Source organism: Andrographis paniculata, unplaced genomic scaffold (assembly GCF_009805555.1).
Source record: "Andrographis paniculata isolate CXL003 unplaced genomic scaffold, ASM980555v1 Contig59END, whole genome shotgun sequence".
Taxonomy (NCBI): domain Eukaryota; kingdom Viridiplantae; phylum Streptophyta; class Magnoliopsida; order Lamiales; family Acanthaceae; genus Andrographis; species Andrographis paniculata.
Genome location: NW_026137594.1, coordinates 4,518,327 through 4,541,608, shown reverse-complemented (window position 1 = coordinate 4,541,608; position 23,282 = coordinate 4,518,327). Strand labels below are relative to the sequence as shown.

Sequence of the window (23,282 nt, the reverse complement as noted above, 5' to 3'; positions counted from 1 at the left end):
TTTTTATAAATGTATTTATTCTTCTTAATTTATGGTGAAAATCATTTGAGCATTAGTTTATATTATGAAACATTAATTTTTATTTTTTTTTTACAATGTTAGTGATTGATATCATTTCTCAAAAAATAAATTATTGATTTACTGAATCAAACTAAGACATGTTTTTTTTGTTTTTTTTTATTTTTTATAGGAATAGCATGTCTTAATCTTATAAATTTGTTTGCCACTTTTAATCAAGAATAGATTGTTCTTCTTGTTGAATTATATTCAAAAGATTTTTCTATGTTTTTTCTATCATATTTAAAATTACAATTTCAAACGTTCCTTGGTTATGTGAGATCGGAACTAATTTTTATTGGCCTTTGTCATATTGAAAATTTTGCACAAAAGATGATTCAAATGAATTGTAAAACTAATTTTTATTTGATTTAATGATTAATCGAGTTAGCATTGATTACATGTTATGATAGTTACATTTGAAAGATCTTTTTTCGGCAATTAAAATGATGAATAATGATTTGTGGAATACAATGTGAGATGAATATCTAACCGACCGTCTAACGTGTTACATTGCCAAAAACATTTTCGCCACTATTAAACCTAAAACTATATTGCAATGGTTTCAAAATATAACTACTCGAAAAATACAACTATCGCGACATCATTAAGGTAAATAATAATAAAAAATGAATTATATATATTTTTTTTGTTTAATTGTCTAAATAATATTTTATTTTGGTTCAAGGGCAATAGCTGTATTTAAATATTATTTTGACTGGGGTTGGAATCTCGGTTGAATTATTATATTTTTTTGTTTGTCTTTAAAGCGACAATATTGTTTATACATATTTGGTTAAAAATAATTATTTTGTAAGCATAACACTCTATTCGGAAGTGATTGAAGTAATTTATTTTTATAAATGTATTAAAGTCCTTTTTTTTTTTTTGTGTGCGTGTAAAAAACTTTTGTTTTTCATTTTTTTTTTATAATTTTTAATATATATTCATTTTTTTTGTTTTTGTTTTTATTTTTTTTAAACATATTTCATATACTTTATTTTCTAGTTTTAACTTTTAATTTTTTTTATAATTATTTATTTTAGTTCTTTGTACATCCAACGGAATAGTTCTAACTTTGCCAACCGTTTACATAGACAACACTAAGAGAGGTGTACAGGACTCTTAACATAGGTGTATTCAATTCAGATTTTAAATTTTAGTATATTCAATAAAGACTTTTAAGTTATGGGTGTCAATTCAAATTCTAAAAAATCTTTTAAAATTTTAGTGTATTCAACAATCCATTAACTTTAAAAATCTATGAATTTTGTTGAATTATTTAATAAAATTGTTAACAAATTACACTATATAGAATCTCTTATTATAATGTGAGATTTCAATAGATTCTCAAATTTAGTAAAAAAGTACATATTATTTTATTTATAGCATTAATAACTATTTATTATTTTATATGTATTTATTATTTTATTATAATAATATCAATAAATAAGAAAATTTAAATGTTTAATATAAAAATTACAAATATTTTAAAGTTTTATATATTTGAAATAATATTAAAAATTATATATATATAAAATAACAAGTAAACTTGCTCAAATAGTTCGAATTAAAATTATCAGTTTTAATGTTTGGAAATGTCAAATCAAAATAAATTTTTCATAATTTTAATTTATATTTCTTATTTCGATTCCAGTTCTGTCGGCTCAAAAATCATCGAATATATTTGACAATGTTAGTTTATGTTTATTCCTTTTTAATTATTTTATTTTTATTTTTAATTAATAAAAAATGTATTTTAATGTGATTTTATTTATAAATATATATTTTTTAATAAAAATATTTAATCCACAAATTTATAAACTCTAATGAAGTATAGGAAAATTAATAAATAATCCAATCAAATCTATCAAAATACATATAAATCAATAAACAAAATCAATCTAACTCTGCATAGACTTTATAAAATTTATAAATCCACTCAAGTCTACGTACTTTTCAAAATCCAAACAAATCAATTAAAATCCTAAATGAATACATCTCCTAATAATTAAGCACTTTTGTTAAGATTATAATTTTAATTATATATCTAAAAATACAAAGAAATCCCAATAAATTGTTTTGGTCTATATATATATATATATATATTTCTAACTATTCCTTAATTATTTTAAAAAATATATTATTTATTATAAAATATTCCTTCAACTTATTAATTAAATAAAAAAAATAGAGAAGAATACACGCATGGTTTATTAAAGATCGAAATTTTTTGTAAATAACCACCGCTACAATGACCGGCGAGGAGAGCGAATATTTGGCCGGCAAAGCTATCGGCGCACGTTAGGGATGGAATCATTTCAAATTCTCCCAAACATACATCCCTCTGTGGGGCCCATCATGCACACGCTTCTAAGCAACCAGTTCAAAATAACTCTAACCCCTTCTATTTCTTCAAATATGAAAAAGCACCCACAAATTTATGCAGACGTTTGCTTGTTTTGAAAATAAGGGTGTGTTTGTTTGGGGGTTTGGATTTTGAGTTGGGATTTGAATAATAAAAATTTTGAATTTGAATAGTTGTATGATATGATATAAATAGGTGTTGATGTGATGTTTTGAATGTAAAATTGATTTTTAGTATAATATAAAAAATGAAAAATAAGTGTTTGATTTAATGTTTTTGGGGGGAAAAAATTGGATGAATAGTAAAAATCTTATTAAATCCCCCAAACAAACACACCCTAAATTTATTCTCTGACTCGGCTAGGGGGTGTAATATAATATCAAGGTGAATAGGGACTATCGTGCAATTTCAAGTATTTCAAAGGCCTGATCTTTTCAAAAAACGGACTGTTAAAATTGCAAAGCTAAACGGGGGCAGGAAATCGAATCGGAAAAGGCGAACCATCCCGAGAAGCTAAGGGAGGAGCGGCGAGTGCGCGTGGAATGACGATGGACAGAGAGAAGGAGAGAGAGATTGAGCTGGAGAGTGCAATGTACACGAATTGTTTGTTGCTCGGCTTGGATCCGAGTGTAATCGGCGTCGGATCGAACAACGGCACTCCTCGGGTGGGGTTGTTCCGCCACTCCAATCCCAAATTGGGCGAACAGCTTCTGTATTTCATCTTGTCCTCCCTCCGTGGTCCAGCTCAATCAGCCAAGGCAAATTATGACTTCCTCTTTAAAAAATTTTGAAATGTGTATGATTTGATCTCACTGTTCCGTAATCCCCGAGTTCGGATCTTTTAACAGGACTTCGATAAGGTGTGGCCGATTTTCGATTCGGCCCAGTCTAGGGATTTTCGGAAGGTATGATTGTCGAATTTATTGGTTTACGTTTCTGTAAGTTTGTATTACTTTTTTGGTTGGGATATATGATTGGGTCCGTTTTTCTTCTGGGAAATTGGTAGGTCGTGCAAGGTATTATAAGTGAGCTCGAGTCGCAAGGAGCATTGCCCAGGAGTAATTCGAGGGTTTCCTCGCTGGCGACTTGCTGTGGACCGAGGTTGGTGTTGATTGATTTATGGTGTTTAGTAGTAACTAGTTGAGACTAGGGATAAAATTTGTGTGATAGGCTTAATTTGGACTTATTTTGTCATACTGATAAGAATATAACAATTTGGCACTGTATCTGGTGACTGGGTGTGACTAGCTCCATTGAAATGAAGACACTGAAAACATCAAAGAGCACTAACTAGAGCAACCATACTTAGTTAAGATCCAGGATTAGTTGAACATCTAGTTGCCAAGAATGACAGTCCACATCGGTGTAGTAATGACCCTCTATTGAGATGTACCGATGCATATGGTCTGAGCATCCAATGCAGATTCATTGGCTTGACCTATGCAACATGGATTCCACTTATGCTATTTTGTTTGTAAACAATTTTATAGGACTATAATCACATAGCATAGCTGTTTAAGAATAATTTGTTAAGCTCCAGTTTCTATTCTAAGTGGCATGGCAAAGTATCTGTTTCTGACCAAATAGGAGTGGCATCTTGTTTGCGAACAATTAATTGGATTATTTAAGCTTATGAATCTGATACTTCCTTAAATATCCAACATAAAACACATTTGAAATAATTAACTTTGCTGAAACACTTATCTTATATTTCATGCAAAATTTACTAAATATTTTCATTTTTATTCTGCAGATTTGTTGAACTCTTATGGCAGCTTTCCTTGCATGCTTTGAGGGAGGTTCACAGGCGAACATTTGCAGCTGATGTGGCATCGAATCCACTGCCTGCTCCTCTGACCGATGTTGCTTTCTCTCATGCTGCTACACTGCTTCCTGTAACTAAGGTATTTCATTTAGACATGCCACCATAAATTGGAACAACTTAATTCCACTTATATCTGATAGATATAATGTACAAGTTTGTGTTCCCCTGGCTCTTGATGCCCAGGAGACACTGAGGCATAAAAGTTGCATGTCTGTCTCTTTTCTTCATGACTGGGGAATTGTATTTTGTCGATGAAGTGGGTTCTGTTTGCATTTCTATAATGGATTGATCTGGTTTGGAAGATTTGTTTTTTTGGTTTTTACTTTCTCACAGATGTTTTATTATAACTTGTTAACATTTTCAATTTCTATATGCCACCACTCAAACTGTAAGTACTTTTTCTTGTAAACAGGCTAGAATAGCTCTGGAAAGAAGGAGGTTTCTGAAAAATGCAGAGACTGCAGTTCAAAGGCAGGCAATGTGGTCCAATTTAGCTCATGAAATGACCGCGGAGTTTCGCGCTCTATGTGCTGAAGAGGTAAATAAACATTTTACTATCGTGGATTATAGAGCAATTTAATCTCACTATGTAGGACTTGTTTTGTTAAGACTTTGCATCACTCACTCTCCACTCTTATATCTTGTTAGGCTTATCTGCAGCAAGAGCTTGAAAAACTACATGATATGAGAAACAAGGTGAAATTAGAAGGTGAACTTTGGGATGAGCTGGTATCTAGCTCAAGCCAGAATTCCCATATGGTTCAAAGAGCTACTCGCTTGTGGGACTCTTTGTTATCTCGCCAGAGTAGGGTTTTTATTTGGGTTTTATATTTTGGCCCTGTTGATTTTCTTGTAAAACTTGGATACCCTTTAAAGAAAACTTGTGCTCATCTTAATCAGTGTTCCATATCAATAACCTTATGTACAAGAACACTTGGTTTCTTTACTGTTTCATCAACAATATTATAGTTTTTTGAAACCGTGTGTATACTTAAATTTTGTATAGGTCAACACGAGGTTCTAGCTTCAGGGCCTATTGAGGATCTTATAGCTCATCGAGAGCATAGGTAATTTCTTAAAATGGTCATTTGTCATAAAGATACAGTAGCTTCGGGTGTATTCATACTCCATGGTCTTTTTCAGATACCGCATCTCAGGTTCATCTTTGCTAGCAGCAATGGACCAGAGTTCTTTGGTTTCATCAACTAATTTGAATCCTCAGCTTTTGGATAATGAAGACGCAGAGGTTTCACAAGCAGATGGAAACAAAGAGGACAAATCTAAATTGGATCCTTCTTATGGAATTGAAGATAAGACTTCTCGTGTTGATGAAAGAAGTATGAAAGGGCAGCCTTCAGTTGATGTTGCTGAAGTTTTACGACGGTGGACCCATGCTTTGCAACGAATTCATAAGCAAGCACTCCTACTGGTATGTTTGATTTTGCTAGATTGGTTTCATTGGTCATGATTTAGTTTTTCCTCCTCTTGGTTCTGTGGGTTTATTATGAATACAGTGCATTATCTTCTGGATGTTGCCAGTTTCTGATTGCTCATCAATAGCTTGTCTGATGCATACTTGAATTTTGTCATGAGATTAATGTGCATTCTTGATTTTTTCTTATCACTTGCCACAAAGGAACACTCTTGTATGATTATCAAATTATATGTACTGAAATTCTTAGAATGGTGCTGGTGCAGGCAAAAGCCAATGATGGGGAGGGTCCAGAGCTCCTACGAAGTGCTCATGATGGTGGTACCAGCAGTCATGCTGAGTCTTTGGCCACAACACTGGCCGAACATCGGCAGCACCTGGACAGCATTCAGGTAATTTTTTTGTCATGTCTTGAATTTTCTACTGTGATGTCAGAGGTTCTCTAAGAATCTTGTTTGATGCTCTACACCTGGTATTTAATTCTTGAACTTGGAACGTTTATAATATCTATCTCTTCCTTCATACTATTTGTGTGTTAAGGCAGATTTCATATATTTAGAAGTCGCTCTTACAGTAGTTTGTTTTGTGTTCAGGTGCTCATTAATCAACTGAAGGATGTTGCTCCAACCATACAAAACTCAATTTTAGAGCTTACGGAGGAAGTCAATAGCTTATCTAATCTCCCTTTCGTAAAGCATAGATCAAATGCAACTGGCCAGGCACAGGGCTCTGGAAGGACTTTGGTAACTAAGTTTTTTTTTTTTTTTTTTTTATTGGTGTGTGTGTGTTTCTGAAGAAAATTATGGGAGATTATGTATGTCATTTTTGGATACCTTGTTTCTTAGATTACTGAGGGTGGTGAATAATTGTATTTCCCAGGAAAGCAGTACTGATGATGAGGTTGGTGATATATCATCTAGACTGTCATCTATTCAGCTTGATAAGGTATCAGCTAGCTCCCCTGCTCTCAAACTGCCACCACTATTTAGTTCAACACCAAGTTCGTCAGGGAAAGGTGCAAATGTACAAAAGCGACAAATTGTAGCTCAAAACAATCCAGCAGAAAACATTACAGAGCAGCCACCTCCAAACAATAATATGGACAATCTTTCCCTTGGTATGCGATTAAATGCTGTTCTTTTGATATTTTCATGTATCAGTTGTTTATTATCCTTTTTTTCCCAAAATTTTTGTTATATTTGCAGATGATGACATTCTTTCTCTACAAAAGCTTAAGAGATCTGTCAGAGAAGCTGCTCTTTCATCACAAGTATGCAACTCGGGATCATCACAGGACAGTCGTTCTACTGATGGCTCTGAGCACTACTTTGTACCTTTTTCTGGGACAGGTTTTTCTCGACATGGGCAAGATAAGATGGCTAATGCTCTAAAGAGCAGGCATTTATTTGTATCTGAAGATGAATCTTCCTTGCTTAAGATGAATGCCAAGGACGATAATATTGGGAGCAAGTATAGTGGAGTTGCAGACATGTTGAATGATTTGGACTCTTTAGATGAATTTGATGGTGTAGATGGTTTTACTTCTGCAGCTGGTTCAAATTCATCAGTTTCAGATGCATATAGATCATTTTATGACATGGATGAAGCTCAGGGTCAAGTTTTTTCACCTCCTTTATTGATGGATACATCGCTTCTGGGAGATTCTTACGAGGATTTGCTTGGTATGATGACATTATATCTGGTTATCTGGTTAAGAACTAATATGTGTTTGTTCCGGGGGGGGGGGGACCCTTATGGAGTAATACAAAGAATGAATAGTTTTGCTTGCTGGTTCATTACTATATTTCTGCAAAATGAATGAAACAAGAGTCGTTTCCTGGTCAGTTGAATTTACTGCATTGTGATAATCTATTTTGTTCAACAATGAAAAACTGTATATAGCCTATTTGTTGTTGTCATCTGATTGCCAAAATAATGCTACATACTATTTGATTTCTTGCTCAAACATCTGCGTCTCATAAAAAACTTTACCTTCATGGTCACTGAAGAAGTTCTTAGAGTTACTATCACCTTTTGTATAATGGCATCTGTAGATGGAGATTTAAGAAATTTGAATTAGAATGTCATGATGAAGAAGGATTATTAATCCAGTTTTTTCTGCTGCTATCCATTTTACATACCAATGATTGCAATTCATTACCTGGCACTTGTTCATAAGTCTCTTAGTCATTTGTTAATATTCAATATTTTCGCTGAACATGTCAATGTCTTCCACCACTTTCTAATCCACTGTGCATTATCTGTTGCAGCACCTTTATCGGAGACTGAAACAGCTTTGATGGATCACTGACTTCGAATGTCTGATTTTGCTTGCTGTGGTAGCTTCAGTATGCATTCTCGAATAGAGGGATGCCTTCACATTTAACCTTCAAACTTGCAAATCTCCAACCAACCCTTATGCGGTATTGTTTGATTCCTACCGCTCCTATTCATGATGCACATATGCATTGCCCTTTTTTCCCATGCTGTGAAATTTTTTGCTCATTTGGTGTGACTACCGGAGGGAAAGACTTGATGACAACATTAACGTTGTCTTTCTCATTGGAGTGTGCTCTCACGAAACAGGTTATTGATGGTGGTGCATCCAGAAGAAAGGGCAAGTTACTGAAATTTGTCCTTGGTTGATTGAAAACTGCTGCCTGGAAGTTCAATGCTGTCACGTAACCATCTACTTTATTTAGGTGTAGATTCTTGCTAACCCAATTTACACAACACACTTGTGCATTTTATTGGCGGGCAAAAAAAAAAATCAGACACTATCCTTGAATGTGTAGTGCTGGAAGTTCATTCAGTTTATGCTTTGAGATTGGTATGTTTATGCTGTGTGCGCATTACATTCATTCGATGCAATGTATATTACATCTTTTAACGAGTGTCGATGAGGCCATTCGACTGGAGCCTCCTCTATTTTTATTTCCTTTTTCACTGTCATGAATTATGTTTCTATAACTTTTAGCAGCTCTTCCACGCCTAGTGCAAGTTAATTTCAAGTTACTGAGGATTTGTCTTTGGTTCTTGCTGTGTCTTTCTGTTAGCAATTGGTGATGAAAACTTGGGCCAAAATCTGTGGACTGCTGATTCTGTATGTACATACGTATTGAACTATTGATGTATTGATTTTATTTTATTTTTTAATTGTTTTTTATGCTTTCGATCAGTTCTTGTAGTTGAAAAATGATTGACTCTGTCTTGCAGGTCCATTTGGTAATGATAAAGTAGATCTTATTACTACTTCAACATTACCATTTTCTACTTGGTATTCAAATTTGGCGTCTCTTCTACAGATTCAATGGCAAATATTTCTGGGCGTGTTTTATTTATTTAATTTTTTTTTTTTTTTTCTGGCAGAATAGTAATAATAGAGGTTTATTGATGATCTCCTTCTATTGATTCAGCCCATTTTACAATAATAATAATATTTGATAATGATAGATAAAAAGGTGGGTGTTACAATCTATACCTATAATTGGAATTTTAATAATATGCCTTGAAATTGTAAGTGAGCTGGCGTGAATGACATATGGTGTTTCATTTTTAAGTTGGCACAAGAAAATTGAACTAATCCACAATCATTGGCTTTATCTCCCATCTTGAAAGACTTTCTTTTTTAAAAAAAAAAAAAAACATATTTTTACTAGAATATTTGTTGAAAATGAGATAAAAGCTACTCTTTTATCAAGGTACAATTTTCTAAATTTCTTTCAACCAAGCCACAATTAAATATATAAGCGGTTAAAAAACAATAGAATTTGGGGCGTGTTTTGGCAATTAGCTGATAGTCATTAGCGGTTAGCTGATTCAATTAGCTGGTTTGACTAGCTGATTCAATTAGCTGGTTTGACTAGCTGATTCGATTAACGGTTTGTATTAAAATGTTTGGTAAAACAACTGTTTGATATTAGCTGTTTATACATAAAATGACAATTGAGGATATTTCTATTTTATTTTTATTTCTAATATATTCAATTATGTTTTTTTTTAGTTTAGAATGTTTAAAATTTTTTGTTATTAGTTTTTGAATATTGTAAAAGTGTTATAAAAATATTTATTTTTATTAGAGTTAGATTTTAAAAAAAATAATATATTTTTATTAAAATATATAAATAATTTTTTCTATTGAAAATGATGTAAAATATAAAATAATAAATTTTTCGTGTATATATTTATTATGTTAGTTATCGATTAGTTTATTATATTTATAATTTTCAATAAAATTAATTTATTTAATTTATTTTAGTATAAAATTTATATAATATAATTTTAATATAAAAATAAATTATTAATATTTATATTTTATGTTGATTTTAATAAATTTATATATTTTACAATTAAAATAATTTTTATATATAAATTAATTATTTTAAATTTATAAAAGTAAAACTATATTATAATAAAATATTCTAATATAATCAAAAATATATTTATTTGTGTAAAATGCATAATAAATTTTTAAAGACATGTAAGGAATAAAAAATTTTTTTAACAGAAAAAGCTATTCGATAAGTTAGCTTTTCAAAAATTAATTTTTTGAATCAAAAAAACTATTTAAAAAAACTAATTTACCAAATACCTAAATTAACTTTTTGAAAGCTACTTGCCAAAATTAAATTTGTAGGTGCATAAAGTTATAGTTCAAAAATATTGAATGAATATTTTGACTCAATCCAAATATCCATTCTCTCTCTCTCTCACACACACACACACACACAAAAACAAAACACAGCCAATTACTTCTCCTGAAAATGACGCTTATTTCTGTTTTGCTAAGACCCAAATTAATCATTCACAATAATGAAATTTATTTATCTATTTCATTAAATAAATAAAATAAAAACATTCAGGTCTACAAATAAAACAAGTATAATAAATTAAGGAAAAGGGCTCTGCGCAGAGAGAGATAAGGAAAACCAAAAAACTAGGAGGAGACAGGTGATACAAAAAGGTACTCAACCTTTTTCTTTACAAGATCCAGGACCTCGACGCCACTTCCTTCATCCACACACTCACTAAAGTAGGCTCCACAGTAACCAACGGTGTAGATGCAATAGGAGCTGCCGACCCTGTCGGCTTCCAAGAATCTAATGTCGAAATAGTAAAGATAATCTGAAAAAAAACACACACACACACATAATAATAGTAATAATAATAATAATTCTCAGTAAAACCAAACACATCATTAAGAACCACCACTAGAAATTGATTCCTGTCTTTATTTTAAATAAAAACTCTCTCTCTCTCTCTCTGTCTCGGGGTTTCTCTCTCTATTATTTTCTGGTTCAAATCACTGCCCCAACTCACAGTGACCCAATCTTTTACCCCACACTCAATTCCGGCATCAAAAACTGAAATCACCTATATACTCGATTTGTTCGTCGGTGAGCCCGCGGATTTTGCAATCCTTTTTCTCCATGAATCTGCACTCCTTGTTGTAAAGCCTTGGTATTGGCGTGTGTGTGTGTTTTTTTTAATCCGTGTGATTTGGTTCGTGTGTTACTGTTCCGATGCTTTTTCGCAAGTCCGGTGGGTTTTGTAGATTGTGCCCAGATCTCGACGCCTTTTGATCTGAACTAACAGTTGGGAATCCGTACTGAAATTGGCGTCAATTGGAACTTGAGGTATTCAAATCTCATCGCATCCTTTTACACGATATTTTCCCCCCTTTTGGTTAAAAGTCAAAACTGTTGGATCTTATCCAGATTTAGTTTTATTTAGTTAAGTCTTAGTTCGTGCTTGATTTCTGCAACTTTGAGTTTTTATAATCGTTATGATTGTGACTTGCAATTGTGTGAATCTTGTTGGTGTTTTTCTGAATGGATGAAGATTAATTTATCCTTGACTTCGAGACATAATTCATTTATGGCGTTGAGTGATTTGTATGTTTGCCATATGATGATTCTTTAGCAGTTTAATAGTATTGAGTGTAGGGATATCCTTGTTTTGATTTTCTGTGTTTTTTTTTATGAACTTTGTGTTCTTTAAGATTGGTAACTGCTGTTGAGTTTCTGCTTGCAGAAGATTGCTTTTGGTGGGCTGTTAAGTGATGATTAAAAATATTCTAAACAAAATTCCCCGGAAACAGGCGAAGCTCGCGGAGAATCGGGATGGGGGATCCTCTGCTTTGCCTTCGAATGAGTCGTCTACTTTGAGAGGGAGCTTTGCTGCTGGTTCCCGATCAGCCAATCCGAATGCTCCCTCTGTTCCTGGAACAAATAATTCGGCGCAGACATCTGGCCCGAAACATGGGAACAAACTTGTTGACCAATTAAATTCGCGGATGAATGGGAGTGTGGGGCCCGGGCCTGTTCCGTACGAGGCCTTGCCGAGCTTCAGAGATGTGCCCAATGCCGAGAAGCAAAGCTTGTTTATCAAAAAGCTGAGCTTGTGCTGTGTGGTGTTTGACTTCACTGATCCCACCAAGAATCTGAAAGAAAAAGACATCAAACGGCAGACATTAATGGAGCTAGTCGACTACATCACGTCAGCCTCGGGGAAATTCAGCGAATCGCTGATGCAAGAGATGGTAAGAATGGTGTCCTTCAATCTATTCCGTGCCCTATCCACTCAGCCTCGCGAGAACAAAGTTGTGGAAGGATTTGACGTGGAAGAAGAAGAGCCATTAATGGATCCCGCGTGGCCACATTTGCAAATTGTCTATGAGTTCCTTCTCCGGTTCGTTACTTCTTCAGAGACCGACACCAAACTGGCAAAGCGCTACATTGACCAATCTTTTGTTTTAAAGCTGTTGGATCTCTTTGACTCTGAAGATCCTCGGGAACGGGAGTACTTAAAGACTGTTCTGCACCGCATATATGGAAAGTTCATGGTGCACAGGCCGTTCATTCGGAAATCCATAAACAATATATTCTACCGTTTCATTTTCGAGACAGAAAAGCACAATGGGATCGCTGAGCTGTTGGAAATTCTGGGCAGCATTATTAACGGATTCGCCCTTCCATTGAAGGAAGAGCACAAGCTTTTCCTTGTCCGGGCTCTCATTCCTCTCCACAAGCCGAAGTGCATAACCATGTACCACCAGCAGCTAACTTATTGCATCACGCAATTTGTCGAGAAGGACTGCAAACTTGCTGATACGGTCATTAGGGGGTTGCTCAAGTATTGGCCGGTAACAAACAGTTCGAAGGAGGTGATGTTCTTAGGCGAGCTGGAGGAAGTGCTCGAAGCAACTCAGCCCCCCGAATTCCAGCGCTGTATGGTCCCTTTGTTCCGTCAGATTGGGCGTTGCTTAAGCAGCTCGCATTTTCAGGTTGGTTCTACAGTATATTTTTGCTTTGGTTTTGTTCACATTTAGTGCGTTTCAATTGTATTATAAGAAGATTGCGCTGACTGTTTCTTACCCCATTTTAACTATGATATTTACGATGATTAATTTTGCATCCATCAGATTATACCTCCGGCTCTTCTTTAACATTAATCATTTCTTATCTCTAGTAAGTTTTGCTCATAGCACCTTCTTTATATCTTTTTTTTTTTTGCTCCTTTTCATTTTCAAGTCATGTGCTTAGATGATTTTATTTGCTAGAGTCGTTGCTCGACTTATTGTATAGAAGTTTATGGAATATGTGCTTGGATTGTTAATTGTTTGAACTTTCGTAACAATAATGGTTGTTGGAGAAAAAGATAAGTTATTGTCTGAGTGACCATTCGCTCACAAATAAATGGTCACGTAGTTTTACTTCATTAGGAAAAATGTGTGTGCTATTTGGAACTTGTGTTTTGATTGAAAGTAACACAAATTGCCAGCTTAAGGACGGACACTTTGATTTCAGAGAAATGATGGCTAGTGCAAGGCAAGCTACTTTTGCTTAAATTTTTCCGAATTGCCTCTATGCTTAATTATCCTCTGCATACTGTGATTAATATGCTTTTAATGTGATCGAGGAGACTCAGATTGGTTCACTGGCTTGTCATTTTTGGCCCCTTTCTCTTGTTCATTGATCCCTTTAAACTGTCGATGGTGTGCTTGATTTATGCACAGCACAATATCAGGACATGTTGTTTACAAGATCATTTTGTGCAGTTTCTTGAACTTTTCATCACAAATCGACATCCCTTCCTTGCCTCTACACGTTGGCATGTAACCGTATTTTAAATGTTTCTTAGTGTATTTATGTTTAATATATGTGCATTTCCATAGGTGGCCGAAAGGGCTCTCTTTTTATGGAACAACGACCATGTCGAGAATCTGATCAAGCAAAACCGTAAAGTGATTCTTCCGATAATCTTTCCTTCCCTGGAGAGGAATGCCCGAAGCCACTGGAACCAGGCAGTGCAGAGCTTGACCCTCAATGTCCGCAAAATCTTCTCAGATGCAGATCAGGAGCTGTTCGACAAGTGCCTGCAAAAATTCCAAGAAGACGAATCACAGGCAGAAGAAACCAAGACAAAACGCGAAGCAACATGGAAACGCCTGGAGGAATTAGCTGCTACGAAGAGCCCTAGCAATGAGGCAGCAGCTCTTCCTCCCCCGAGAACAACCGCCAAGAGGACATCCGGATCCGGCTGATTCCCGACACCTTTTTCTTATTGATTTCATAGATGGAAGGAGGTGAAGGATGACTGCCAAGTGGGAATGGAACAGATGATTTTGTTGCCTGATTTTTCCCTCCAATTTGTGATATAAGATATATATATATATATATAACATGTATCCTCGTTTGATCAGGCTGAAGAAATGAAGGAAAAAGGAATATGGAATGATGAGAGTTTGATGGTGTTTTTTAATGTAGAAGAAGAAGAGGAGGAAGAGGAAGCAGGGAATGCTGTACATACAACACAGAGCAGAATTGGCACTAAAAACTCTACAGCAGCTCTTCAATTAGTGAGTCAGTCGGTCAGTCATTTTTATTGTTAGAAAAAGATCTTCATGTTTTTGAAATTGGGGTTTTCAGTTTATTTTATTACTATGTACTTACTTATTATATATATATATTTATATTTATATCATGTATAACTATAACATCATCATCCATCATCAGCATCAACTTTTTTATTACAGCTGTGAAATTCTAACTGATGCTTTTTGGTTTTTGTTGTTTTTTCAAGCAGAATGTAAATCGGATGTTATGTCCTGTTGCATCTTTTGTTGTCAATTTATTCCTGAATCCTGCCTCTATCTATTTTATTAGAATAAAATATTCGAATAACTTGAATATTTGATTTGAAACAAATCGAATATTTTAAGTTTGTTTCTTCTGTAAGAATTTTTTATTTTATGCAAAATACTTCCATAAACATTTGTAAAAAAATTATAAAAATATAATGATTTTAATGCTAAGTATAATGACGAAAATGTACATGCGGACGAAGTGAATATATATTTTTTTTAAAAAAAAAATATAGTACAAATACTTGCTAGTTTTATATTATCTATGAAATTTACTCATTTCGTCTTATAACAAAGTATTCATTTTTCCATTTTAATCCGTCACATAACAAAAATATCCCGATATCACACGTACTAGTAAGGTTATTTCAGTTATTTTTACTTTAATCCTAACATAATATAATACTAATATTTTTAAAACTACGTATAAAAAGCAAATATTCATTTAGGGAGTACTATATTTTACATATAAAAAAAAAAAAAAAATTAATCAAACCAAAACGCAAAGCAAATACATATTTATGTTTTGTGGGTTATTATTTCGGATTTTTATAGACTTAAAAAGTAGATTGCGAGTGTCCAAACTGACAAACCTAAAAATTATGAGGTAAAGAATTTTAGCATTAGACTGTCGCGTGTTTGTTGTTTGTAATATCAAAATCTGCCATTGTTATTTTTTATATTTACTTTTGATTTATTGTAAATATTTATTTATTAATAAATTAATTTAATTTAATTTAATTTTTTTAAAATATTTGAATATATTATGTAGTTTCCAAATTTTCAGTTTAATTCTCCAACTTCCAACAATTTAATTTGATTCCGATAATTTCTTTTACAAGGCTTCGTTTTGACACTAATTTTGGTGGATGCTTGACACTATTATTTTTGTTTTAAATGCTACATTAAATATATATGTATATTTAAATAATTACATTAATTATTTTATTATTCTCGAATTATTTTTTAAAATCTTTAAAAAGTATTTGTCTATCTAAACTAAAAGGTGCGTGTAAGTATTATATTTTCTCTATTACACATTATTTATTTTTTTTATTTGTTATATATAATTTGTCGTTTTTTCTTCAAATATAATTATTTATTTTAATTATATTTTAATTTTTAAATTTTATAATTTTAATCAATAATCATATTTTTATTATATAACAATTATTTTTATTAATATATTTTTTAATTATTTATAAATTATAATTTAATTAAAATTAAAATTTAAAATAATACATCAAAATTATATGGGAGGATGGAGTATTATATATATTTATTACTCCTATTTTTATAGTACGTATGCAATAATTACTTCATTTCATATTATTATAATATATATATATATATATATTTGGACATTCTGAACAGACCTTCTCTCTAACATCCTCTAGAGAACCCCTTTGGAAAATTTGTGGATTTAGGTTTGAATTTTCCTTGATCTTTGTAAACCCTAAATCCTAGCGATTGGGTTTGATCAATTTTGCTTCGGCGCCTTTTGCCAGCAACGCGCAGAGGTGGGGAACGAACAAACAAACGATAGGAGTGAAGAATCGGATGCGGAATTTGCGTTCTTAGGAGATTAATCATCATTCGGTGAAATGCCAAGCATTGGCGTGAAGTTATACAGCGTATTTTTCAAATTTATGCTAAAGCATCGGCTGCAGAGCCGATTACAAGTGCCGGAGAGCGACGCCGTCGGCAGCGGTGGCGGAAATTTTGGGGTCACGTCACGACCGGAGGAGGGCACCGCCGCCGCCGTCAATCCTTCCTTCACGGACGGCGTCGCCACCAAAGATATACACGTAGATCCTTTGACGTCGCTCTCGATTCGCATCTTTCTTCCCGAGACCTGCCTTCGTTCTCCCGACGCGCTGACCAATTCTCGTGGACCTGTATTCGATTCCGTATCTCGCCGTAGCAGCTATGGATCGCCAAACAACGGGGCAATTCCTAGCAGCAACGGAGGTGTAGTTGTTAAGCGTGTTCAGAATATTGATAGCAATAGACGAAGTAGTTACGGAGGCTGTATTGATGATTCGGCTTTGAAATCCGACGGAGGTTACAAAGGTTACAATCCATCAGGGAAGAACTGCCGGAGATTACCGGTGATGCTGCAGTTCCACGGCGGGGCATTTGTGAGTGGGAGCAACGATTCAGTAGCAAACGATTGTTTCTGCCGGCGAATTGCGAAACTGTGCGATGTGATAGTGTTGGCTGTGGGGTATCGGTTGGCGCCGGAGAATAAGTATCCGGCGGCCTTCGAGGATGGAGTAAAAGTGCTTCATTGGCTAGCGAAGCAGGCGAATTTGGCTGAATTTGGGAGGGGAGGAGGAGGAGGAGCTGTTGCGAAGAAGATGGAGGGTAATTGGCATGTTGCCGATGCATTTGGAACATCCATGGTGGAGCCTTGGTTAGCTGCTCATGGGAATCCGTCGAGGTCGGTGTTTTGTTGGATATGTGCTACTTTTTGAATTGCTATCTGGTTTGATGTTGTTTATGCCAATGTTATGCTTATTTGTTTGCTTGATGAGTTTATTGCTGCTGTCGAAAGTTATTAACCATGTCTCTTTGTGTGGCTATTGAGCATTTGTGTGTTATACAATCGGTCAGCGTTGCTTAAGGTAATCAATAAGTTTTGTTATAGATTATCTGACTAGCTATGATATGATAATCTTTGGCATGTTGGCAACTTGATGGATCATAGTTGAAGAGCTTCCTTAGACTGTCGAATTACTTTTCGTTGAGTTCTTGATGTAATTATTCGAGATTCTTTGAATATGTTGCTTACTTTAGACAGAGGTTTTGGAAATTTAAAGGGTATGATTCTTTTCAGTCTGAATTGGGTTTGGATATTTGGATTTTTTATTTAAATACTATTTGATGTAATGTTTTTGAAAAAATTATAGTAATTAACATTGTCAAAAGTTCTAAAAGCATCTTTGTAAACAGAGTGTAGTATCTGAATTGCTGTATTGTTGCCCTTTAATGGAACCAGGTGTGTGCTTCTTGGGGTGAGCTGCGGGGGGAACATTGCTGATTACGTGGCTCAGAAAGCTGTCGAGGCTGGCAAGCTTTTGGAGCCGGTAAAAGTGGTTGCCCAGGTTTTAATGTATCCGTTCTTCATCGGAAGTGTTCCGACACATTCGGAAATAAAGCTCGCAAATTCCTACTTTTACGACAAGGCTATGTGCACACTTGCTTGGAAACTATTCCTTCCCGAGGAAGAGTTCAGCCTCGATCACCCGGCAGCCAACCCACTAAACCCGAACAGAGGAGGGCCTCTCCCGAAACAGATGCCTCCGACCCTGACAGTTGTGGCTGAACACGATTGGATGAGAGACCGTGCGATCGCATACTCGGAGGAGCTTCGGAAGGTGAATGTCGACTCTCCTGTGCTCGAGTACAAGGACGCCGTTCATGAATTTGCGACTTTGGACATGCTCTTGAAGACCCCTCTAGCTCAGGCCTGCGCTGAGGACATCGCCATTTGGGTCAAGAAGTATATTTCACTCCGAGGCCACGAGTTCTCGTATTGATCGATACGGATGGATGTTTGATTCCATTCGAGTTAGAACACGGGCGTGTTGCTGTGTATGATAATGGTACAACACCATGCATAGGATGGATATGTATAATGAGTATGGCTTAGAAGAAAAAATTGGTCACTACTTCTCTGTTTGTACATTTATTATTGATTGGTTTTTAAAACATAGTTTTGTTGGTTACTGCTTTACTTTTATTTGTGCATCTTTTATTCTAATATATTGATATACACTGATTATTAGTTTCCAAGGATAGGGATATTTCATTGTGCCTTGTGGATTAAATTGAAGTATTGAAGTATCTCCATAGCTACCATTCAACCAGTTACAGCCTCCACTGATCACTGGAGTTAACACAATCTGTCTATCTGCTTACAAATATCTTTTTAGTCCTACAAAAATTTCAATGGAACTATGGTAACAAATCCATAGATTGAATTACCAATAAATGAAAATGAGATTCTTACTAGACATCAAGAACATGTCAAAATTTGGGTGATGTTAGGTAGTTTTGATTAATTCTTCATTTACTGCTGCACTTTACCAACTCTGATTAAAATACAAATTTTCTCTTCCTTAGTTGTATTATTTTTGAATTAGTAAATTGCTGCTGTTGAGATCATGTTTCTTGATCGCCTCCATTCATTGTACAGTTCAAATTTTCTTTTGGGTTAGGTAATTTGCTAGCTCTCAAATTGCTATATACGTTGGATTACGTTGATTTTTAAATCTTGTAGGAGCTGTATATTCTATTGCCAGATGTGGGAGGACTGGATAAATTGATTATTGGATGCTTGAGCTGTATTTCTTCAGAAAAACAAAAAGAAAAAAAAAAAAGAAAGTCAACTATTCTATTGTACGTTGCCTTAACTGTGGTGTTAGTGAGGAATGAGGATCACTCCATAAACCCAAATGGGTTTTCTTTAATTCGTTTTGATTTTTTCTCCTCCTTCAGTTTCTGTAAATGAACATCATCGAATTTGTTTGCTCATTTATTTGATAGAAGAAGAGAGTTTCAGGGATATGATGTTACAGGTCATCTTCGATGGAAATTTCTTCCCTGTATATTTAATCTGCTGCCCCTTTCCCCACGATCTTGTCTCTCTGGCATAAAATTGCAAGAAAATGTTGGTAAAGAGCTGACTTCGATTTAAAAAATAAAAAAATAAAAATTAGAGAAACCCTATTTCAGATCTTTTCAGGGAAAACTCAATTCTGTTCTCGGCTATGCGACAATGGCGACGGTAAGACTCATGCAATTCTTAACGGCGTTAGTGGCGGCGCTATTAGCGAGCTGCCTGCAGGCATCCGCCGCGGCGGTGGCCGGAACGGCGCCGTTTAGGATCCACACACTGTTCTCGGTTGAGTGCCAGGATTACTTCGATTGGCAAACTGTGGGCCTCGTGCATAGCTTCCGGAAGGCCCGGCAGCCCGGCCCGATCACTCGTCTGCTCAGTTGCACCGAGGAAGAGAAGAAGAAGTACAGAGGTTTCGACTTAGCTCCGACGTTTGAGGTCCCTTCAATGAGCAGACACCCCAAGACTGGCGATTGGTCAGTTTTTTTTTTTTTTTTTCTAAATTTGTTTCTAACAATCGACAAGAAGCAAAATTCTTGATTTAGGGCTTATTGATCTCTCTTTCAGGTATCCAGCCATTAATAAACCTGCTGGTGTAGTCCACTGGCTTAAACACAGCAAAGATGCACAGAATGTGGATTGGGTTGTTATTCTGGATGCAGACATGATCATCAGAGGTCCAATTCTTCCATGGGAGCTTGGAGCTGAGAGGGGAAGACCTGTTGCTGCATATTATGGGTCAGTTTATGCTAATAATTTCAATAATTTGTGTTCTTGATGTTCTAATATAGTTCAGACTTATTCACTGGCTCATTTGAATGTAATTTGTTGGATTCAAGTGTTTGTGATCTATGATTTGTTCAATTTGAAGTATGGTTTGGGCATTTTGGAATGTTGATTTGATCATTATCTTGTTTCTGTTTAATCTTCGGGCGAAACATCTTCATGAGGATTGTGTAATTTCATTACCAGATACTTGGTGGGATGCGACAACATTCTTGCGAAACTGCACACAAAGCATCCCGAGCTATGCGATAAGGTTGGCGGGCTTTTAGCAATGCATATCGATGATCTCCGAGCATTGGCGCCTATGTGGCTGTCGAAAACGGAAGAAGTTCGTGGAGATAAAGAGCATTGGCCTACTAAGTACACTGGAGATATATACGGAACAGGGTGGATCAGTGAAATGTACGGATACTCATTTGGCGCTGCCGAGGTTAAAAAAATTGTCTTTACTTCCGTAGTTATTCTTGTTTCAATCGTTTTCTGTTTTTTTTTTTTTCGATTGCCTTGAAATCGTGTCTTGTTTTCTTCAGGTTGGGTTGCGCCACAAGATAAATGATAACTTGATGATATATCCGGGATATGTTCCTCGGGAAGGCGTCGAGCCAATTCTTATGCATTATGGCTTGCCTTTTAGCGTCGGAAATTGGTCGTTTAGTAAATTAGAACATCACGAAGACAGCGTCGTGTACGACTGCGGGCGTCTGTTTCCCGAGCCTCCTTATCCTAGACAGGTAGCAAGTCGCAATTCTTTTATAAAATTCGACGAATTGCATTAAGGTTCATACTGGTTTATGTTGCCATTACATGTCCTTGCAGGTGAATGAAATGGAGAATGATCCGAACAAAAAACGGGCGTTATTTCTCAGCATAGAGTGTATGAATACGCTGAATGAAGGTCTGTGGTTGCATCACACAGCGCGCGGTTGCCCCAAGCCGAAGTGGTCGAAGTACTTGAGCTTTTTAAAGGGCCAAACTTTTTCGGAACTTACTCAGCCGAAACGAGTGACTCCACAAAGCCTCAGGATGATGAACGATGTTCATAAGCAAGACAGTGACGAGCCGGAAAAGACATTCCCGAAAATACATACAGTTTTCTCGACAGAGTGTTCCTCGTACTTTGATTGGCAGACGATCGGGCTCGTCCACAGTTTCTATCAAAGCGGTCAGCCGGGAGGCATCACGAGGCTTCTGAGCTGCACTGACGAGGACTTGAAGCATTACAAAGGACATGATCTTGCTCCCACTCACTACGTCCCGTCGATGAGCCGCCATCCTTTAACCGGAGATTGGTAAATTTTTGAAATGCCCATTTTCGATCTGTTGTAACACAGCGAATTGATAACCAAACATCGTTTCTTCAATGGCAGGTACCCGGCGATTAATAAACCTGCTGCGATCGTGCACTGGCTTAATCACGTAAAGATCGATGCAGAATATATAGTGATCCTCGATGCGGATATGATAATGAAAGGTCCTATTACGCCGTGGGAGTTCCACGCAGCTAAGGGAAGACCTGTCTCGGCTCCTTACGAGTACGATTTCATATCATATCTTAGTTTCTTGAATGAATCGGGATTACGTTACTTAAAACTCGTCAATGCGCTGTATACTATGCCTCAGATACCTTATTGGCTGCGACAATGTGCTGGCCACGATCCACACTCGCCATCCCGAGGCTTGCAACAAGGTCGGAGGCGTGATAATAATGCATATAACCGATCTCAGGAGATTGGCGTTGCTTTGGCTGCACAAAACCGAGGAAGTGCGCGCAGATATGGCGCATTGGTCCACGAATTTTACGGGAGATGTTTACGAATCCGGATGGATTAGCGAGATGTACGGATACTCCTTTGGCGCAGCAGAGGTATTTATTTTAGTACTTTCAGTAATCTCCGAGCTTCGATTAGCTTTCTTAGAGTTCTTACACGTTTTTTTCGTATTTATTGGCACAGCTGAAGCTAAAGCATCTCATAAACGATGAGATAATGATATACCCTGGTTATGTTCCGACGCCGGGCGTCAACTACAGAGTGTATCACTATGGCTTGGAATTCAGTGTCGGCGACTGGATCTTCGACAAAGCGAAATGGAGAAATTTCGACGTTGTGAACAAATGTTGGGCTATGTTTCCGAGCCCTCCTCATTCATCATCACTCGATCAGTCGAACAAGGAGTTCTTGAGTCGGGACTTGCTCAGCATAGACTGCGTAAATACGATGAACGAGGCGCTGCGCCAGTACTACAGCCAGAAGAAATGTCCCGATCCCAATAGCTTCTTACCAACTCCAACGAGGATGACCTCCCGCGATCCTCCTAGGTTGGATTCACCGGGTGACGAGACCACCATTGAAGTAACAGCTTCGAAGAAACTCGAGAAGGTCAATCAGACTGATGCCGAAAATGAATCCCGGGGAATCTCTACACCGGAGGAGACGAACCAGACATTCAGTTCGATGAGATTCTGGATAGTTGGCCTTTGGGCGCTGTCAATCGTCGGTTTTGTAGGAGCAATGGCGATGATGATTTTGCGGCGCCGAGGTATGAGGAAGCGGGGTAAGACATACAAGTCAAAACGACGAAACTCGAATCCGGGATTCTGGGATCGAAACAATCCTGAAGACTAGGAATACATACACACATATATATATATGTATGTATGTATAAGAACAGCAACTGACACTTTTATTTGCACCATGAAATAGTTTCAGAAACAGAGCATAGGTTTGAATCCATACAGTGAAGAAGAAGGCAGACCTGCCACGAGTTCATCTTCTTTCAGTTTTTTCTGTACTGTATGTATTATGGCATAAAGAAACCCAAATTACAGTAATAAGCACCATTGAAAGCTTCATTGTCATTTGTCAATGTCATGTCTTCCATGCACAAAATGCAGTTAGCTGTAGCAGTGAATAGTGATGTATCAACAAGAGGTAGTTGTGCAACCAACACTCTTCTTCCCCAATTTTCTTAGCTTGAAGCAAAATCGAGGGTCCTCAATGAAGATTTTAATCTTCAGATATGTGTAGATTTACGTTACTGAGAGGA

The 23,282-nt window shown here is 36.0% G+C and overlaps 4 protein-coding genes across 8 annotated transcripts; all 4 read left to right on the top strand.

The window, feature by feature from the left end:
- The first annotated feature begins 2,889 nt into the window (after positions 1–2,889).
- LOC127258436 (AUGMIN subunit 6) lies at positions 2,890–8,575 on the top strand. 2 transcript variants are annotated; one of them, XR_007840311.1, is made up of 14 exons: positions 2,890–3,183; positions 3,274–3,330; positions 3,432–3,526; positions 4,179–4,329; positions 4,663–4,788; positions 4,899–5,055; positions 5,257–5,317; positions 5,394–5,679; positions 5,949–6,074; positions 6,276–6,425; positions 6,562–6,799; positions 6,888–7,364; positions 7,953–8,105; positions 8,269–8,575. XR_007840311.1 is itself a non-coding variant. In XM_051285273.1 (13 exons), the coding sequence occupies exons 1-13, from the start codon at positions 2,968–2,970 to the stop codon at positions 7,991–7,993; spliced, it is 2,181 nt and encodes a 726-aa protein (XP_051141230.1). In that variant the 5' UTR covers positions 2,890–2,967; the 3' UTR covers positions 7,994–8,575. The 2 variants fall into 2 exon arrangements, 1 of the variants encoding a protein (XP_051141230.1); XM_051285273.1 differs by having other exon boundaries at positions 7,953–8,575.
- A 2,331-nt stretch (positions 8,576–10,906) lies between these two features.
- LOC127258115 (serine/threonine protein phosphatase 2A 59 kDa regulatory subunit B' eta isoform-like) lies at positions 10,907–14,716 on the top strand. Of its 4 annotated transcripts, XM_051284776.1 has the most exons (4): positions 10,907–11,318; positions 11,716–12,967; positions 13,859–14,269; positions 14,387–14,716. In XM_051284776.1, the coding sequence occupies exons 2-3, from the start codon at positions 11,744–11,746 to the stop codon at positions 14,225–14,227; spliced, it is 1,593 nt and encodes a 530-aa protein (XP_051140733.1). In that variant the 5' UTR covers positions 10,907–11,318; positions 11,716–11,743; the 3' UTR covers positions 14,228–14,269; positions 14,387–14,716. The 4 variants fall into 4 exon arrangements, with proteins under 4 accessions (XP_051140733.1, XP_051140732.1, XP_051140731.1 ...); XM_051284775.1 differs by having other exon boundaries at positions 11,719–12,967; positions 13,859–14,716; XM_051284774.1 differs by having other exon boundaries at positions 13,859–14,716.
- Positions 14,717–16,204: 1,488 nt separating this feature from the next.
- LOC127258558 (probable carboxylesterase 16) lies at positions 16,205–18,566 on the top strand. The gene is made up of 2 exons (XM_051285435.1): positions 16,205–17,270; positions 17,829–18,566. Exons 1-2 carry the CDS (start codon positions 16,432–16,434, stop codon positions 18,367–18,369), a joined length of 1,380 nt encoding a protein of 459 aa, XP_051141392.1. The 5' UTR covers positions 16,205–16,431; the 3' UTR covers positions 18,370–18,566.
- Positions 18,567–18,979: 413 nt separating this feature from the next.
- Positions 18,980–23,229, top strand: LOC127258464 (peptidyl serine alpha-galactosyltransferase). The gene is made up of 8 exons (XM_051285311.1): positions 18,980–19,927; positions 20,019–20,189; positions 20,424–20,667; positions 20,768–20,968; positions 21,054–21,526; positions 21,605–21,769; positions 21,858–22,101; positions 22,190–23,229. Exons 1-8 carry the CDS (start codon positions 19,611–19,613, stop codon positions 22,859–22,861), a joined length of 2,487 nt encoding a protein of 828 aa, XP_051141268.1. The 5' UTR covers positions 18,980–19,610; the 3' UTR covers positions 22,862–23,229.
- Positions 23,230–23,282: the final 53 nt, after the last annotated feature.

Coding starts and splice junctions, on each gene's coding strand:
- LOC127258436 (XM_051285273.1), top strand. CDS start 2,968: ATGACGATGGACAGAGAGAAGGAGAGAGAGATTGAGCTGGAGAGTGCA. Junction 4,789..4,898: donor GCGCTCTATGTGCTGAAGAG/GTAAATAAACAT, acceptor ATATCTTGTTAG/GCTTATCTGCAGCAAGAGCT. Junction 6,075..6,275: donor AGCACCTGGACAGCATTCAG/GTAATTTTTTTG, acceptor TTTTGTGTTCAG/GTGCTCATTAATCAACTGAA.
- LOC127258115 (XM_051284775.1), top strand. CDS start 11,744: ATGATTAAAAATATTCTAAACAAAATTCCCCGGAAACAGGCGAAGCTC. Junction 12,968..13,858: donor TAAGCAGCTCGCATTTTCAG/GTTGGTTCTACA, acceptor GCATTTCCATAG/GTGGCCGAAAGGGCTCTCTT.
- LOC127258558 (XM_051285435.1), top strand. CDS start 16,432: ATGCCAAGCATTGGCGTGAAGTTATACAGCGTATTTTTCAAATTTATG. Junction 17,271..17,828: donor GCTCATGGGAATCCGTCGAG/GTCGGTGTTTTG, acceptor TAATGGAACCAG/GTGTGTGCTTCTTGGGGTGA.
- LOC127258464 (XM_051285311.1), top strand. CDS start 19,611: ATGGCGACGGTAAGACTCATGCAATTCTTAACGGCGTTAGTGGCGGCG. Junction 20,668..20,767: donor ACTCATTTGGCGCTGCCGAG/GTTAAAAAAATT, acceptor TGTTTTCTTCAG/GTTGGGTTGCGCCACAAGAT. Junction 21,527..21,604: donor CATCCTTTAACCGGAGATTG/GTAAATTTTTGA, acceptor CTTCAATGGCAG/GTACCCGGCGATTAATAAAC.